The sequence below is a fragment of the Penicillium samsonianum genome (genome assembly GCF_028829775.1).
Source record: "Penicillium samsonianum strain IBT 33392 chromosome Unknown utg000005l_segment0_segment0, whole genome shotgun sequence".
Taxonomy (NCBI): Eukaryota; Fungi; Ascomycota; class Eurotiomycetes; order Eurotiales; family Aspergillaceae; genus Penicillium; species Penicillium samsonianum.
Genome location: NW_026643263.1, coordinates 2,885,340 through 2,903,611, shown reverse-complemented (window position 1 = coordinate 2,903,611; position 18,272 = coordinate 2,885,340). Strand labels below are relative to the sequence as shown.

General features: G+C 50.7%; 7 protein-coding genes across 7 annotated transcripts; 3 read left to right on the top strand and 4 right to left on the bottom strand.

Annotated features, from left to right (window-relative positions):
* Positions 1-1,352: 1,352 nt before the first annotated feature.
* N7471_009995 (uncharacterized protein) lies at positions 1,353-3,374 on the top strand (the record flags this gene model as incomplete). Its single annotated transcript, XM_057282714.1, has 3 exons — positions 1,353-1,415; positions 1,479-1,905; positions 1,963-3,374. The coding sequence occupies 3 exons, from the start codon at positions 1,353-1,355 to the stop codon at positions 3,372-3,374; spliced, it is 1,902 nt and encodes a 633-aa protein (XP_057133597.1).
* Positions 3,375-3,773: 399 nt separating this feature from the next.
* Positions 3,774-6,818, bottom strand: N7471_009994 (TAPT1 family protein; the record flags this gene model as incomplete). The annotated part of the gene is made up of 1 exon (XM_057282713.1): positions 3,774-6,818. One exon carries the CDS (start codon positions 6,816-6,818, stop codon positions 3,774-3,776), a length of 3,045 nt encoding a protein of 1,014 aa, XP_057133596.1.
* A 990-nt stretch (positions 6,819-7,808) lies between these two features.
* Positions 7,809-10,162, top strand: N7471_009993 (ankyrin repeat domain-containing protein; the record flags this gene model as incomplete). The annotated part of the gene is made up of 2 exons (XM_057282712.1): positions 7,809-8,948; positions 9,071-10,162. The coding sequence occupies 2 exons, from the start codon at positions 7,809-7,811 to the stop codon at positions 10,160-10,162; spliced, it is 2,232 nt and encodes a 743-aa protein (XP_057133595.1).
* A 614-nt stretch (positions 10,163-10,776) lies between these two features.
* Positions 10,777-12,140, bottom strand: N7471_009992 (S-methyl-5-thioadenosine phosphorylase; the record flags this gene model as incomplete). Its single annotated transcript, XM_057282711.1, has 3 exons — positions 10,777-11,367; positions 11,433-11,942; positions 12,026-12,140. 3 exons carry the CDS (start codon positions 12,138-12,140, stop codon positions 10,973-10,975), a joined length of 1,020 nt encoding a protein of 339 aa, XP_057133594.1. The 3' UTR covers positions 10,777-10,972.
* Positions 12,141-12,438: 298 nt separating this feature from the next.
* N7471_009991 (6-phosphogluconate dehydrogenase, decarboxylating) lies at positions 12,439-13,977 on the bottom strand (the record flags this gene model as incomplete). The annotated part of the gene is made up of 1 exon (XM_057282710.1): positions 12,439-13,977. The coding sequence occupies one exon, from the start codon at positions 13,975-13,977 to the stop codon at positions 12,439-12,441; it is 1,539 nt and encodes a 512-aa protein (XP_057133593.1).
* Positions 13,978-14,565: 588 nt separating this feature from the next.
* Positions 14,566-15,677, top strand: N7471_009990 (sugar phosphate isomerase/epimerase family protein; the record flags this gene model as incomplete). The annotated part of the gene is made up of 2 exons (XM_057282709.1): positions 14,566-14,955; positions 15,024-15,677. 2 exons carry the CDS (start codon positions 14,566-14,568, stop codon positions 15,675-15,677), a joined length of 1,044 nt encoding a protein of 347 aa, XP_057133592.1.
* A 41-nt stretch (positions 15,678-15,718) lies between these two features.
* prnC (delta-1-pyrroline-5-carboxylate dehydrogenase prnC) lies at positions 15,719-17,817 on the bottom strand. The gene is made up of 3 exons (XM_057282708.1): positions 17,633-17,817; positions 17,466-17,573; positions 15,719-17,401 (listed from the first exon to the last, which is right to left on the bottom strand). The coding sequence occupies exons 1-3, from the start codon at positions 17,759-17,761 to the stop codon at positions 15,911-15,913; spliced, it is 1,728 nt and encodes a 575-aa protein (XP_057133591.1). The 5' UTR covers positions 17,762-17,817; the 3' UTR covers positions 15,719-15,910.
* Between the last annotated feature and the right edge of the window lie 455 nt (positions 17,818-18,272).

Genomic DNA, 18,272 nt, shown 5'->3' with positions numbered 1-18,272 from the left:
GAATAAATTGGATAGCAGTCTGAATGGATTCAAGTCAAAGGTTATACATGGAAAAGTCGTCTTGCACATTTTAAGCTGTTTTTACCGCCTCCTTTACCTACACCACTAACAAGGGAGGAATATCTAAACAAAAAGACCACCAAAAAGAGCATCAAAAAGACACTGAAAAGACTAACGAAAAGAGCACTAACCAGAGCATCAAGAAGACCACTGAGATGACCACTAAGAAGACGTGACAAGGCCGCATTTCCCAACTAGGAAGATTCCAAGGTTGCTTATCAGTCTTGGCGTTAACCTTGGAAAGAGCTTGTCCTAGGAGTCAGGTGATATACCTAAAACAGGCAAAATGACACACGTACATCTTGTTTACTTCCGACTCAAGACGAGACAGTAAATCACAAAACATAACCAAAGATAGCACCAGGCGTTGGAAATTGTATCAAACCGTGTAGCGCCCGGAGGGACTCAGCGCTTAGGTACATGGATCCTCCCCTGGCGCGTGCTGATGGCCAGTGAGCAGTCAGAATGGATAGTGACGGACCCATCTTCCCCAATCTGTCTCAGGGCTTTGGAGAGTGGGCCAGTGAGAGTTTGTTATCTTTGCTCCAAGAATAGGCATATACCAACAGTTCGGGGTATTGATGAACGGTAACGTAGTAGATTCCCAATTTAGAACATGAAAAGGACAAAAGGACAAAGGAATCAACAAAATCGCCGGAGATGAATCAATGAAGGGAAAGCCCTTTCAGCCCTAACGAATCACCCGCTCGTGCCTGTAACTTCCCGCGTCCCCACCCCTGCCGAACTCCTCCTCCCCTCGATGTGTTTCACTTCTTCTTCTCTTTTCTCAACTTCCATTCAATTGTGTCACTCATTTTTCAGTGCCTCTCCGACCTTGGGAAGTTGCCACACTCATTCAATCCTATTCCCATCTGTTACCACCTATTTCCACTGGGAATTGCACATTCTTTCTCCACACCATCGCGACCCCTTTCTTGGCGAGATCGGCGGTCTTCAATGAGAGTCTGCCTATTGTCGCTTTAAATACCCCAATACGCGCCTGAAATACCAGCGCTTCATTGTGATCATATACACGTGGCTTGTAGCCCTCGATACCTGACACTGCGATCAGCCTCCCTCCTTGCCTTGCGCAGGTATGCGCCATTCCCGCGGTTAAGATACAATCGTTCCCCTCGTTGCGCCTGAACTTTGCCTCTCTCTATTCTTTACACCTGTTTCGAACCTCAAACGCGACTTTGCCGGCTGGCCCGAGAAAGTCGACCTCTATTGATCGCGCCATTCTTTTCAATCTTCTGTGATCACTTTCTGGCAGGACCAGGTCAATTGACACAATGCTATGCGGTGGAGACCGTGAGAAGGGGGATGTAGCGATGGAGGAGAAATGGGACTACGTGGTAGGTCTGCACCATGACAGTGTTCTATAGATGGCTCGGCATACTGATAATGGACTCCCTTAGAACTTGGACGACTTTAAATCCGAGTCTTGCTGGACTCCGTTCTCATATTTCTTCTTATGGGTGTTCCTATTCATCTCGTTTGCAGTCTACGGTGTCGATACATTCACTGCAATCAACTTGCTGGCTTTCTCTCGGTGGTCCGGCAGGGTTCAACCCGCCATTCCCTTCAATATCTCCCGCTGGATCTTCGCCGCCTGCATCATTGCTTCGTTCATTCTTTTGGCCTACCGATGGATACATGCCATCCGCGCCATCCGCTCGGGTAGTATTACTCGCAGCTTTCTGGACCCGCTGGCTGTGCGTATCCAGAGTGTTCGCTTCGGCAAGCGGGGTCGTGGATACAGGAGATTCCTTGTATTCGCTGAATTAACGAAAGACAGGAAAGCCGCAGAATATGTTGCTCTGTATGCATACTTCTCTTTCCAGTGTAAGTAAACTGCTATTACCTAATTGATCTTCTAAACTTGCTAATGGGGGGTTTTAGTCTGGATGAACACGATCTTCGCGGATGGCCCGCGTCAAGTTCTCAATGCGATTACTCTATATTCGGTCATGCAGATGGACCTCATTCCTGGAGGAAAGAATGCAGCGCACGACGATGGATCTTCCTCGATTGGTCAATTCTTCAACAACATTAAGATTATGGCCGAGGACAACAACCTTCAAGCTGTGGTCTTGTTTGGTATGCTTTTCACCTTGGTCATTTGGGTCCTATCAGTTCTCAAGTTGATCTCGGCGATCGTACTCTATTTGATCTTCCTGTTCCACCATATCCCAGCGGAAGACGGTACTCTTTCGAGGTACTGCCGTCGGAAGGTTGGTCAGCGTCTGAAGCGCATCGTGCACCGTAAGAACACCAAGGCCCTGGCGAAGGGACTCAAATTACAAAATAGAGCACCCACTCAGCCAACGCTGGTCACGGATTCGAACCCGACCCTGCCGTCTTTCGCTGGAGATAAAGTCCCCGCAGTGGCTTCGTTGTCGCGAAGTACCACCCAGACCACTTTGCCGCCTTACTCGCGATCAGCTTCCTCGACAATGCCGGGACTCAACCCGACACTGCCGAATCTGGACTTCGATGCCAAACCAAGACTAGCTCGAACCGGAACTTCATCTTCAGCAGCTTCCGAGTCCGCTTCACTGACAGGCAATGCCGCCGGAATGGGATACACCCCTCTTGATCACCAGAACCCGACGCTTCCCCCAGTACCTCCCTTGCCGGCAAACGTCCCATCACGGATGGCCACTCCTCACTCTCGAGCGACTCCAGCGCCATATGGCAATGATGATCACAATAGATATCGCAACCTGACTGATAACTCTGATTCTCGGCCATATCAGAGTCATACCCCAGCGCCCGATTATGCTTCGGCTGATATAAACGCTTCCGATGATTATGATTATTTCAACCGTGACCATGCGCCTGCCCACTACGATCCCTACGGTCCTCCGAGGGGGGCATACGGCGGAGAGGACGGGTACGGAGCAAGATACGGGACTCCCGGTGGCCAGAGAGGCGCGCCTCACGCACAGCAAGATTACTACCCACAGGATCCATATTCAACAAGATCATACACGCCGGCCAGCACTGGTGGGACGCCTGCTCCTTATCGATCCAACACCCCGGCAAGCTACCGACCACCCCCTCCCCCACAAGCCACATTGGTGCAGCCTCCACCAAGGATGTTCACTCCAATGAGTTCGGCAACTCCCGCTCCTCAAAATGGCGGCTATGCAGCCTTCAACCCATCGATGGCTCATCACACACCCCAGCCTCCCTCCCAGGGGCCTCCCGGTCCGTCCAGCTTTACTCGAGCAAACACCACTTCGCCCTCTGCCATGCATCGCGCTCCACCAGGGCACGCATTCAATCGCTCAAATACCCACCAATACTGATAAGGCTCACCACCGTAGCCGTCACTTGAAGGCCATGAGACCTTATTACGATGAAAACCAGGAGCTGGCTCTCCTGTGGTTGATGACCGGACCAATCGTTAATATTGATCACGACCAGCGAGCCTCTCGAGATCTTGTACATACCCCTATTCGCCTTACTCTGATATCCTTCCTCAAATTCTTATTCCCAATGACACGAATCAATCACTTTTTATTCCCCCATTTACTACAGCCAATGTATAGATAACAAGTAACTCGAAAGAAATCTTGATATTCTTTTTTATTACGCGGTTCCATGACCCAAAACAGTATATAAGAAATAGGATCAGTATTTATACACCTATACTAATAAGTTATACAATCAACACCATCCACCATCCACAACAAACCAACTCCCAATCACCAAATCTTCTTAGCAATCATCTCATACCGCTGTACATGATCAACATTGAAATCTCCATCCTTACTCTTATCTTTCTCCTCCTTCTCCTTCAACCGCCGCAACCCATCGGGATCATCCGCATAGATCAACCTCCGCTTCTCATCCCCAACCTCAACAACACCCCACCCACCAACGCGCTGACTCCCCTCAATATGGAAATCACGAGAACGTGGTAGCCCACTCTCAGTACCAGACTGGTTATTCGAGGCCTGTCTACGCTCGCTCTCGCGACCCTTCATCTTCCTGTAGCGGGAGCGCGCAAACGCAAGCAGGGCCATGCCCAACAGGAGTTTCAGGATGAGCAGGACGATGAATCCTGTCAGTAGCAGGATGCCCGTGAAGATATGGACAGACTGGGCCGGGGACGGGATGGCATTTTCGAGGAGGGTGCGGAAGAACGCGCTCACGTGGGCGGCGGAGGCCGGGAGAAGGGTTGCGAGTGTCAAGGGTGGGGCGGAGGGAATCGGGGAGGGGGCGTAGTGATTGTGGATTGAGGTTAGGGAGGTTGCGCCTATTGCTGTCGAGGAAGGGTGTTGGGGGAGTAGGGCGGCTAGGAACATTTGGTAGGTCTGCACGGAGATACGGAAGAAGAGACAAGAGAGAGGGATGACTGGGAGGCCGATGCGACGGGTTAGGTTTTGTTCGCCGAAGGCGTTGGTGTAGTAGTCCTTGGCTAGCACGTCGAGGAAGCGGCCGTAGATGGCTGGGCGGTTGTTGTTGAATTTGTTGATGTAGGCGTGCTTGAGCCAGTCTACTAGCATCTCCGAGCCTAGTACGACTAGGAATGGGCCGAGAACCTGGGCTAAGGTCGGGATGAAGGAGTTGACGCTGTGGAAGGATGATAGGATTGAGGATGGGAAGAGGGTGAATGCTTGAGGCAGGATGGATGATGATGTGCGTGGAGGCGTGGATAGTGGTGTGCTGTTGGTAATTGTGGAGGACTGCGCAGTGAAGCTAGATCCCAGCCCGAGGTTGCCGACGAAATTGAATGCGCCTGTCTCCACGATATTACGCGAAGCGATGATAGTAAGCATCAGCCATAGCTGGAACCGTTCCACGACGTCCGCACAGGTAAGCTGGAAGAGGTTCTCTTTCTCGAACTTGCGGAAAACGGTGGATTTAATTTCCACAAACTGGTTTGATAGAAGTAGCGTAATCAGTGCGTTGGAGTATGAGTTCACTGCCACATTCAGAGTCATGACCTGGTAGAACAGAGACAATGAATGGGATACTGTGTAAACCAGCGCCACCAGAAACAACCAGAATGGACGGATGATCTTGCTTCGGCCGTCCGGACGACGCTCAAGAGCCTCCCGCGAGAAGAGACACTCGAGGACATCTTGACCTATGGCAGCTAAGAGCCTGTCGCTGACCTCCAACACATTGTAGATAACGTATAGCTTGATAGCAGCCTGTCCACGAATCCAGTGATACATACGACTTGCATCGAAGTACATCAAAACACAGCAGGTGGCTATCATCAGCAAGCCTGTCAAGATGTCTGCTTTGTCGTCTGGAAGTAGCGCCGAGGGCCTCGACTTCTTTCGCCGATGGTGATGTTTGCGGGATTCGGAGAACCGATGTTTCCTTCTTGGTGCAATATCTGGCCCCACAGAGGATCCTGGGGGCAGGTGAGGAGTGGCGTCGGGTTCGCTTTCGCGTCTTGCACGCTGGTCCTCCTTCGCATTATGATTCCTCCTGCGCCATACTCGACCAATCCCATTCAGCACAAATTTCCAAATGAAACGGATCTCAGCTCCCAAGTTCATCACCCATGACTCGCCCAGGATATAGACAGCCTTGATAAATCGCAGTGGCATTATCGTGAAAGAGTACAGCCATGCATCAAGGCAAGCAAGACTCCCAAAGCAAAGTACCTGCTCGAGCATAGGCGCAAGCATAATAAAGTTCATAAGCCTCTCGATCTTAACTCGTGATGATTCATAGGGAAAGTCATTGGCTGCGTCACGGTGGATGTACAGTGGTGAAGGTCGCCCAGAAGCAAGCTCAAGCTGGAGATAGGTTGGCAGAGAAACTGGCGGCAAAGGGATAGATGATGGCAAGGGTGAGGGTATGGGCGATTCTATAATCTGAGGTGATGCTAAAAGGTGGCTCTTCAAATCGCGTTCCAGCGCGGGTCGGTCCTGTTTCGAGCGCGACGCCCATGTCTGGGTTAGGCGGTCATTACCTGGGGTAGGAGGCAATTGACGCCGCGTGGAGCTAGGGGTAGAAACTGTTCGTGCTGGCTGCGGCCGATTCCGGAGAGGGGAATTTTGAGTATTACGTGGGAAGGCAGGACTCGCTGGCGCAGAAGCATCTCCCAGCAACACTTCTTTAGTGGGCCGTAACTTTGGCAAAACATCCGCGGGCGATGGCTTTTCGCTCAGCGACTGAAGCACAAACTCCGGTATCTCCGGTCGTGCGAGAGGAGCATTCCCATGGGCGTTGTCCGAGACTACTCGCCTTCCGTTGTTCGTTTCTGGACTCATGGGATGGTAAGGTATGGACTCTGGTGAGGACGTGAGCGCCTGAATCTTCTCAGGAGACAACTTCATAACCTTGTCTTTGTCCTCTGGTAGTCGGTGAGACAGATCATTAGACAACTCAGCCAAAGCAGCCTTAGCCTTGGGGCCATCGTACACATCCACTACCGACAACTGGCCAAGATTATCCCCGTTGTTCGGTAAATGCTCGACTAGGATGCCCAGTCCCTGGTCGCGTTCCACGTCCACCATTTTATGTCCCCCGTTGGCAAGGTGCCATTCCGAAGTCGTATCGTGTTTCCGTTGCCCATTTGTGCCATTGTCTCCATTGATTAGGCGTTGGTCAGCCTCGCCGTTAGACTGTGCCACAGGAGTATCTGGTCGACTGTGTTTCCCCTCAAGTGAATGGGACAACGATTGTTTCTCAACCTTCAAGCTCCCATTGGTGCCGTGTTCAACCCCACGTTCGGCCATCTTCCGCTGTGACGGAGCTTCACTGGTATCTGCGGCAGGGCTCATTCTGACGACCCAGCAACCCGCGACAAGCCAATGTGTTCCTTGAAAAATATACGCAAGCTCGCAGTGTCACCGCTCATGCCATCAGAAAATGCAGATATCCAACTTGCATCATTTGAATCTGGCTCGCGACGGGTGATCAAGCTATGTTCGAAGGCGAAGAGGCGTAAAAAAAGATAGGAATGCAACAGTGGTGTAGTTTGTTGTATTAAAAATATCTTTCGTCCAGCTGGTACATCCTGAAAAAGCAAGGCACAGTCTGGGCTGTTCAGAACACTTATTGATGTCGGGGTCTGGGGGAAGATAAGGATGGCAGATTATCTGGCAGGTCGGTGAGTCGGAGGTTGGCGTCATTGGTGCCTCAGGCATAAAAGGGAAGTCACGTGTGTCCGAAATGCTCTGTCGACTACAAACTCAACTATGTACAAGAAGAATAGTCGGCCGCTTATGCGGCCGTGTCAAGTCTTTTATGGTAGTCTTCTCGGATAGTTGTTTTAGATGTCTTTTTTGGTGGTCGTTTTTGGTGGTCTTTTCGGATCCTTCTCAGTCTTTTCAGATGTCTGTTTTCATAGATATTGTCTCCCCCTTTCTCGGTTTGTTAGCTAGGCGGCAGAAAAAGGCGGGAAAAAAGCATACTTTGTGTTTGAGACTGTTCTCTGTATAAGCTTTGACAACGCAAAAATGTCTCTATCCTCACTACCATTGGAGCTCTTACTCTTCATACCGCCCAACCTGCAATATGCATCAGAATTCAATGCCATGTCACAGACCTGTCGCCGGTTTTACACCATATTCAATCCTCAGCTTTACTCAAGATTTGCAAATAGCTGTGAACCCAACATTCTGCGCCTTGTGGAAACTGGCAATTCAGACGCTCTACACAAACTAGTGTCTGCTGGTTACAGATTGTTTGATTTTCTAGAAACACCGCAGGATTGGTGGAATGATTGTGACACTTTCGAAATTGAAATAAACCTGCAATTTAAGTCTTCCATGATCATCGCAGCAAGAAATGGTCATCTGGAGATTCTTCAAATTTTTATTGACAACCTGCCTTCAATCATTACAAGGTCTGCTATTCGATCCCAGCATCTTCTGAGCCACGCAGCCCTACGTGGTCAGTTAGACGTAGTTAAGTTCCTAATTGCTCAGGGTGCCCTAGTGAACTATATTGATGAGCTGGGAGGCACTCACTCGATTCTTCATTCTGCGGTTGTGGGGGGCCATGTGTCGGTGGCTAAATATATAATCGAGGAGACTAAATGCCAAGATCTATCACAAGATTCGGCATTTCATCTTCTTTGGTGTGCCATAAAGGAAGGTCAGTTGGAGATGGTCAAATACCTGGTCAAATGTGGTGCTTCCTTTACCTATCGACCCTCCAACTACATCTACGACCATAACCCTGACTCGGCCTTTTATGCTGCCATGAAAGCGGACCACCCAGACATCTACGACCATAACCCTGGCTCGGCCTTTGACACTGCCATGAAAGCGGGCCACCCAGACATGGCATCATTCTTCCTAGCCAATGTGACTCCCGAATCTCTGGATAGCATAAGCACCAGCGGCTGGAAATGGATGTTGAAACCTTGTGACCGTGATAATGGGGGAGATTTACGGCCATCTCCATGGAGAGAACCACACATTGCCCCGATGATATTGGACCGAGTCGATCTGGAAACACAACTCGCAACTATTACTCCACTTGAGCAAGCCTATCTGCTTGGCGTGGCGGCAGAGACTGGAAACATGTCTCTCACTCAACGACTACTTGACAAGGGGTGTAGCCCTGTCTTGTCCGAATTGAGATACTTACCAGTGTCCCGTGCAGTGAGAAATGGGCATGCCGAAATTACGGAGACTTTGCTTCGTTGCCCAGAGTACCCAGTTTCCGAAAAGGACGTTTCTTTTGCGGCGAAAAGGGGAGAAACAGCTATTGTCCTCGGGCTTCTCCGCAAAGTGGGAAGAAATGATTTCAAGAAATTTGCCAAAGTTGCATTGGATGCAGCTTCCTATCCTGACCAATTCATACCGGTGATGATGTTTAGTGTTTTTGACATTCTCACCGAACAAGACGTGGAGACTTTGATTTCGATGGTAACAAGCTCCACTGGTCGTCAAGCTTCGCGTGTAGGTCATTTGGAAGCTACCAACTTTTTAATTGAGAAAGGGGGAAGCAACCATTAGACGAGATACCAAAATCCCTTGACATTCTCAGACGAGGATCAGAAGAACCTACTTCATTTCTAGAGCACGCGGCGGCCGTTTGTCCAGTTACTCAATTCCAAGCAGCACTTGCGCAATGGAGATTTGAGCTGGATCCAGACAGCGATGATTGCAAAGCGGCACTTGTTGCCGCTGTCCTTCACAAGAAAAACGAAATTATTCAATTATTTATTGAGAAAGGGTTTGATGTCACTTCCACATACATACGCCATGGGAAGCTCTCGCCGTTGCTACATCTAGCCGTGGAACCACTGGAAGACGAGGCGGGCGTGGTCATTGACTTTGACGATGAAAACCAAGCGCAAGCACAACAGTATCATTATCCCAATGGACATCCATGGTTGGACCACGTACATCCATGCGCATCAATTCAATTGCTCATCGAGCATGGTGCAGAAATCAATCAAGTGGACGCAGATGGCCTAAACGCTCTGTTATTAACGACAGAAAGTGGAGCACTCGGCTTGACAAAGGAACTTCTCAGGCTGGGAGCCAACCCTTTGCTCAGGACGTCGGCAAAGGTCAGCGCTCTCGAGCTAGCCATTTCCCAATACCGAACACAATATGTGAAAGCCTTTTTGAAGGCCATTGAGACTCATTCTTTCACCTGTGAGAACTTCATCAGCCTCATCCCTGATGCTCTGCCACTGGAGATGCTGCCAAATAGAGCTCCTATAATTCCAGGAGATCGATATTATATCTTTGCAAGCGAATTAATTTCAGTGCTCGGAATGCTTGCTCGAGATGGACGGATGGAGCTACCTCGGGAATCGCGACCTCAGGCATGGATGAGGAACTCGCCGCAGGACTGGCTGGAGAGTTCGGAGGACAGCTCCAGGGAGAGCTCCAGGGAGAGTTCGGGGGAGAGTTCGGAGGAGGACTCGGAGGAGGACTTGGAGGAAGACACGGAGGACGACTCGGAGGAAGACTCGGAGGAAGATTTGGAGGAAGATTTCGAAGAAAACCGGGAAGAGAGTATCGAAGAAGATAATTTTGTACCAATTTGGTCTGGAACCGAAGACGATGACAGCATTAGCGATCCACGCTGGGCGCGATTCTTCATCGCAAAGGCCATGACCCAACATCACTGGCGAATGATGTACCCAGTACCAATTTAGGTTGAAACTGAAAGGACAGAAACGACATTTATAATGAATAAGATGTTAATTGTATATCTGATTTGCGAACTAAATGCCAAACTAATTTCCCAGACTTAATTCAATATCACCTTCGAAAAGTTGCCTTATCAAGGAACTCCATTTAGTACCCAAGCCTAGCCTCGGCCTTGGAGCATGGTGAGAATTGACAGCTGATGACGATTGGCGTGTCCTTCGTGTCTGTATTCAGGGTTAATGTCCTGCTATTTTGCCCGCCGAATCCTTAGTACGAGCTGATCATTCGTCTGTGACTCGAATGCCGTGAGCGTCCCTCTAGTCGAAACCTCTTTCTTGCTTGTTTCAAATGCTATCTCGCTCCCTTTGCTTTATCAACCTTCGATACCATTGTTCCTGTCGACGGGTGTTTACCAACTCTCGCAAGATATCATGTAGCTAAGACCACTGGCTTAGGGGTTCAGCTACCTTTATCCTCTCTCCGCCTCCACATATTATTAACATATTATTTGCAAATGAGTATTTGCTGTACCGGTAGAAACTCTGGTGTTGTGGTTCACACCTCAAGTGCCAGACTACAACCCAAGAAGCCCTCTTTTCTGCCCCCTTTTGAGACTCAAGTTGCGGCACAAAAAGCTTAGTCTGTTCTAAAACAAGTGGAATCAACTAAACGTGAAGTCCTATCATTCCAGATCCGCATGTCAATCATGCCTAGAATGTTGGTGTTCCATAACTCTAATGCATATATGCTATCATCAGATGTACGTCAAGTGACAAGGCAACACAATGTGTCCCTTAATCCCAAAGCTTCTAGATCTACCAGTAGCCAGGGAAAAGCCAATCCAGCTTCTCCTTAGCCTCAGGCTTCCAGTTAGCCTGAGGGGTGCTAATACCGAACTTAATACCGCCAGCCAGGTGCTTAGCCTGGACCAGCTCGCTGTGCTCATCGCTAGCCAGGGCATCAAGGACAGCAGTCACGAAACGGCGAGCGTTGTCAGCGTTGGACTTCATGTTGCCCATGACCATCTCGACGGTGACGTCGGCGGTGTCCTCGTGCCAGCAGTCATAGTCGGTGGACATGCAGATCATTTGGTAGGCGATCTCGGCCTCGCGGGCCAACTTGCCCTCAGGGAGGACGGACATGTTAATGACGCTTCCGCCCCATGAGCGGTACATCTTGCTCTCGGCGCGGGTGGAGAACTGAGGGCCCTCTAGACGATAGAAAAGACATGGTTAGTGATCTTTCGTTGTGAGAATAGGTTATAGCTTCACATACCCATGCAGATCACAGTACCACGGTCGTGAAGGACGACACCATCACCCTCAAGGCTGTGTCCGCACTCGCGCACCACCTTGGCGATGCCCTCGTCGAAGGGGTCACCGAAGGGGACGTGAGCAACAATGCCGCCCTCGAAGAAAGTCCACGGGCGCACACCCTTGGTGCGGTCAATGACCTGGTCGGGGATGACAAAGTCGCGGGGCTTGATATCCTCCTGCAGACTGCCGACGGCGGAGAAAGCAATCACACTGCGGACACCGATGGAGCGCAGGGCGGCGATGTTGGCGCGAGCGGGAACCTCATGAGGAGCGATCTGGTGGTGCAAGCCGTGGCGGCTCAAGAAGGCAACGGCCACAACCTTGTTGTTGTGCTTACACTCATGGTGCAGGATAGTGATGGGCGAGGAAGGGGCGCCCCAGGGGGTTGTGATATCCAGCGAGGCCACCTGAGTGAAGCCGGGCAGCTCGCGCAGACCGGTGCCGCCGATGACAGCGATTCGGACGGGCCCTGTCAGATTCACTATCGTCAGCTGTCTATCGAAGTGGGGGTATGAGGGGTACTGATGCGAGAAAGGCAGAAGGCACACGTACCGTCGTATGTGTTAGGGAGAGAAGCCATTCTGCGAGCGAGTTGTTTCGCGGACTCAATTCGACGAAATGGTTTTGATATAGAAGAGAATGAACGTAAGCCTAAGATCCAGCGCATCTTGCGCCATCTTCAAATCTCAGAGGCTGCGGCCAACCTGCGCTTCTCCGATTGGTTGTCAATCGACCCACGTGCTGCGGGTTCCTGAGGCCGCCACCTTCCTTTTTGGGCGATCTATAAAACTTTAATACACATCTACAGGTACATCTATCTCTACATGGCTATCAAGGTCATAGTTGATCATTGGTCAGGAATATCTTGGAGATCTTCTTTTGTGCAATTGGATACATGTACAATTTGGGATAATAAATACAATTTGGGGGTGGTACAGAGTCCAGAGTAATGCACTCGAACCAATCTAAGCCGGCAACCACTCATAATGATGAGGACCCTTGTGAACTGGTCCTGGATCCTCACCTGGAATACGAGGCTTGTTATAGTTGTGTGCACCGAAGTAGTCCATTTGCGCCTCCATGAACTGGGTTGGCAGTCCCAATCCACCCTCATACTTGAGATATTCCAGAGTAGCCGAGAGAGCCGGAATATATTGATCAAACATGGTCCCTTCTATGACAACCTGCTTGAGACTGTGGAAGTTCTGGCGCAACTCATGCGCGACCGCGTCCACAAACTTCGCGTTCGTCAGCTCATTGAGGACTGCAAGCGGCGGCTGCAGTAGATCCGCGATGTGATCGGACTTGATGATACATCCCGCTCTCCAGATCTGCAGACAGTCGCCCAAGTTGACATTCCAGCCTTCGTCTATCGAGGCCCGGGAAATCAACTCCAGGCCCTGACAGAAGGAGGCCAGGAACGAGCAGTACACAGCTTGTCGTAGGTTCTCGATGATGACTTTATGGTCCCGGGTTCCCTCGATCGGTTTCGGCATGGGCATCTCCAGCTTCTTCGCAGCACGCGCTCGCTCTATGCGGTTTCCACTTGAGATTCGCAGGTAATGGGCGGCCGCTAATGTCGGACAAGAGACATGCCGGGCGGCAGACTCCATGAGACACCAGAGTGGAGTGCCTTCGGTGTTATCGTCGTCCTGAACCACCTTGTCAAGAACATCATCGAGCACATATCCATCATCCCGACTGGCTCCCTCGCCTTTGCGGTCACCTTTGGGAGTTCTTTTTGTGTGTAAGATGTTGGCGCCGATATTAATCAGGAAGTTGCCCCGCAGCTCGCCAGTCTCGTTCCATTTATCGAAGACATCTCCGATTTTGCCATGCTCCATGCCCAGTCCCTCATGCATGTATTGCCATGTTTCAGCAAGAACAGAGAGCATTCCACCCTCGATGCCATTATGAACCATCTTGATGTAGTGTCCTGATCCACCGGGGCCCATGCGCTTCACGCACGATGTCCCGGATTTGGGATCATGGGCCGCATACGACTCCAAGAATGGCATAATACGCTCGATGGCTTTGGCATCTCCACCAGGTGAGAGACTGGGTCCCCGCCGGGCAGATTGATACCCACCCGAGACACCCATTCCGATCCAAGAGACGCCGATATCAGCACATTCTTTCTGGCGCCGCTCGGTTCTCCGATAGTTCTCGTTTCCGCCGTCGAGAATGATGTCGCCCTCTTTCAGGTCGGGTTTCAACATGCGGAGTACTTCATCTGCGGGCTCACCGTGCGTGATGGAAAACATGAATAATTTCCGGTCGGACTTGCCCTCTAGGCTCTTGGCGAATTGGTTGATATCATAGAAGCCTTGAACTCGGCCTGTGATGCTCTTGTCGTCTCTTGCGTAGTGCACCACCTCGTCGACGTTCTTCTTTTCTATATCCCAGACCGAGACTTCTAGGCCGAGCTCAGCGAAGCGGAGGGTCATCATAGAGCCCATGTTTCCGGCCCCGACGACCCCGATGCTTTTGATGGTGGGCGGCATAGTGAGTTGGTCTTGACTCTGTAAGGCTAGCTCATTCAGGGGTCTCGATTGAAAAAGCGCAAATTATGCGGGAGATATTGGCACGAAGATGTCTAGGACGACTTTCGCTCTTCTTGAACAAGAAGCTTGTGGCGATCGGATCTGTGGTCCGGCGCATTGTCAATATGCAATCAGACACGCCACGAACCAGTCAATGGAGCGTGTTGCCTCTTACCTAGATAGCACTTTTATGCAGAAGAGGCAACATTGAAGTGAGGCAAAATTCATTGTTGGAGAGTGTATGAAAGACTCAAATTGTGGCCAAGCTCGATATGGGCTGATATGACACACCGCTGACACAAGCCCTAACCAAGAGCAAATCCAACATTACATCACGATGGACATAGAATGAAAAAGGGATGGGCAAACCAGAAACAACTGAGGCAAATATATACCTAATAATACCAAGCATGGTAATCTCTCATAGAAGCTCTCTTCTCATACGTCCAGTGAACTGTACGTCTTCGCTGATATCAACAGCCCTCAATAAGATCACAACACACCATATCATTTTTGCTTGACAGCTTCTAGGAGGAAAAGAAACGAAAAATGTCAATCCCCCTCTCAAGCCTCCAAAATATCCCCCTCTCATACGCTTCCTGCTCAATCGGGTGCAGCCCAAATGACACCCTCCCGCGCCGCCTACAAGCAATCAGCGAAGCGGGCTTCAGCGGAATTGAACTCTCCTACCCAGACATATTAGAGTATGGCGCACAAATCACCGGTAATCCAATCGCGCCGGACAATTACGCGGCGATTATGCCCGTAGCCGAGGAAATCCGCAAACTATGCGAAAAACACGGGTTGAAAATCATGATGCTGCAGCCATTCTCAAACTTCGAAGGCTGGGTCAAGGGCTCTGTGGATCGCGAGGAGGCATTTGCCAGAGCAACAGGCTGGATGGAGGTTATGAACGTCGTGGGTACGGATTTGTTGCAGGTATGGCAGCAATATATATATTGAGCACCACAAAAGTCAGGAGAGCAAGAAACTAATACCATATCCAGGTCGGAGCAACAGACACACCGGAACCCTTGATCAAGAAAGAACGCGACGTCATCATCTCCGACTTGCGCCTTTTATCTGAGATCCTCGCAAAACGCAACTACCGCCTCGCCTACGAGAACTGGTGCTGGTCGACCCACGCCCCCGGGTGGAAACAAATCTGGGAGATCGTCAAAGCTGTAGATCGCCCGAATTGTGGGTTGTGTTTGGACACTTTCCAGACTGCGGGCAGTGAATGGGGCGATCCGACTACCGAGTCTGGTCTAATTGAATCAGTCTCGCAGTCCGAGCTACGGAAGCAGTTTGAGGCGAGCATGGATGAGCTTGCGAGCACAGTGCCCGGTGATAAGATCTATCTGCTTCAGATCTCCGATGCGTATAAGGTGTCGCCGCCGTTGGAGGACAAGACTATTGGTGGGCTAAGGGCGAGGGGTCGCTGGAGTCATGACTATAGGCCTATGCCGTATGACGGCGGGTATTTGCCTATTGAGGATGTTGCGAGGGCGGTGCTCAAAACGGGGTTCCGGGGTTGGTTCTCGATGGAGATCTTTGATAGGGGCCCTCAGGGGACTGGGAAAAAGTATGATATGGGGTCTTTTGCAGCGAAGGCTATGGATAGTATGCAGAAGTTTTTGAAGAATTGTGCGACGGATTGAGGGGAACAAATTGCCTACGAAATGTTCATAATGATATATGGTTTTTATAAGTTATAGTTGGTACATTTGGCATATTGTCTGTTTAGACTTCAAATAAATACACATTTTGAGGATTTTGGAAATTCGTAGACACAATATAAGAAAACGCCGGGGTGGGATGCAAGATTGACGCCAATGAGATCATAAAGCACGCAATATCAACTTGGAGGTCATGGATAGAGGACAATTATCCATTAGTTGGCGTTGCTGGGGTACGCAACGGTGTAAGTGGGAACGTACTCCTCCTTAATGGAGCGCAAGCTGACGAAACGGGACATCAGGTTGGCGCTTCCGGCCTTGTCGTTGGTACCGCTGGCACGGGCACCACCGAAGGGCTGCTGGCCAACAACGGCACCGGTGCTCTTGCAGTTGATGTAGAAGTTGCCAGCGGCATTGCGGAGAGCCTCATCGGCGACCTGGACAGCCGCACGGTCCTGGGCGAAGATAGAGCCGGTCAGAGCGTAGGTGCTGGTGCTATCAATCTTGTCACAAATCTTGGTGAAGTCGGCGTCGGTGGCGTCGTTGTAGGAGTGAATGACCAGAACGGGACCGAAAAGCTCGCGCGAAAGCAAAGGGTGGTCCGGGTTGGAAGTGCGGTAAACCGTAGGCTGGATGTACCATCCAGCAGAAGAGTCGTAGGTTCCACCGACGAGCAGCTCAAGCTCGGGGTCGTTCTTGGCCTCCTCGATGACACCGGACAGCTTGTTGAACGAGGCCTCGTGGATGACGGGACCGCAGAAGTTGGTGAACTCAGATGGCTCGCCAACGTTAATCTTCTGCACCTCAGCGACGACCTGCTGGGCGAAGTCCTCGGCGATCGAAGAGGCAATGTAGGCACGGGAGGTGGCGCTGCACTTCTGGCCCTGGAACTCGAAAGCACCGCGCACGGTCTGGACCGCGGCGTTGCGGACATCTGCGGACTTGTGCACCAAGTGGAAGTTCTTGCCACCGGTCTCACCCACAATGCGAGGGTAGCTGCGGTATTTACCATCCGCCACGCCCTGTGAGATCTTACCGTACAGCATACGGAAGACATCGGTGCTTCCGGTGAAGTGAAGAGCAGCGAAGTCGCGGCTTTCAAGGACGGTATTGGTCACCTCCACGGCGTCACCAGGAACGAACTGGATGACGTCCTTAGGAAGACCGGCCTCAAGCAGGATCTGGTGCACGAGCCAGTTGGAGGCAATCGCGGAAGGCGAGGGCTTCCAGATCACGACGTTACCCATCAAAGCGGGGGCACCAGCCAAGTTACCGCCGATGGCTGTGAAGTTGAAGGGGCTGATCGCGTACACGAAACCCTCAAGAGGGCGGTATTCAAGACGGTTCCACACACCGGTAGCGTTGTGAGCAGGCTGCTGCGCGTAAAGCTCTTCGGCATACTTCACACCGAATCGGAAGAAGTCACAGAGCTCAGCGGCGGAATCAATCTCGGCTTGCCATGCGTTCTTGCCCTGTCCGTGCATAGTCAAGGCCATAATATCGTAGCGGTACTTGGTCGCAATAAGATCAGCGGCCTTGAGGAAAATGCTAGCACGCTCAGCGAAAGGAGTATCGGCCCATGACTTGCGAGCGGCGAGAGCCGAATCAATGGCGGACTGGACATCGGCCTTCGACGCGTTGGAGTAAGTTGCCACAGGAGCATGCGTTGCGGGGTTAGACTGGGTGAAGGTTTCATATCCCTTGAGCTGTGTGATTGAATGTTAGAAATTGTACCTTCAGCACAGGTAAACATTTCTTGCTAATTCTTACCTCCTTGCCAGCAACTACCAGAGGCACGTTCAAAGGGGCCTTCTGCTTGTAGTTTGCCAGAGCCTCCTCAAGACCCTTGCGGTCTGGAGTGCCGGGAATATAGTGTTTCTTAAGGTTCAAAATTAGCCCAAATGATCAAACAATCTCAATTCCAACATCGAACTCACGTTAGGTTCATTGTTAATTTGGGGGATCTTGAAAGTGGCGTAAGTGCCCATGGAGCGTGTGCTGGAGCTTGGAATGCGGCATGCGAGGCGCGAAATGGGCGCGCGGGTGCGCAGAATGGAAGACATCATTATGATAGTTTAAAATGAAGACAATGAATCAACTTCTTCCAAGCACTAATGAAGAGAGAAGATTTGGAGAAGAAGAAGACGCGGGGAAGAATGATGAAAAAGGGCCGGCTAATACCGGTCAGAAGCTCATAGCTGCACAGTGCACTGTAGGGTGGGCCTCCAAGGCTGGGGGACTGGCGGTAGGAGACGGCCAATCAGAAGTGGCCGGTTGTTGTCCCGGGTGGATCCCACCGGGCCGGCGTCTATCAGCGCGGCTTTGTCAAGAGAATATCAATTTGTTCACCGGGCCTTGAGCTTGTCCACGGGTCCTTTATAAATTCAAGTTCTCATTAGTCAAGAGATAATAAACAAATTGACATTCCCCGCAAATCTAGATAAGCTTGATAGCGGCGATTAAGTTGCTTTAGAGGAAAGATAGAGAATCAAACCCACATGCACTGATCGGCGCTAAATGTATACTTCATGGGTATAATGTAAAAAAGATCACGGAAAGCAAGATCTATAATTCCCT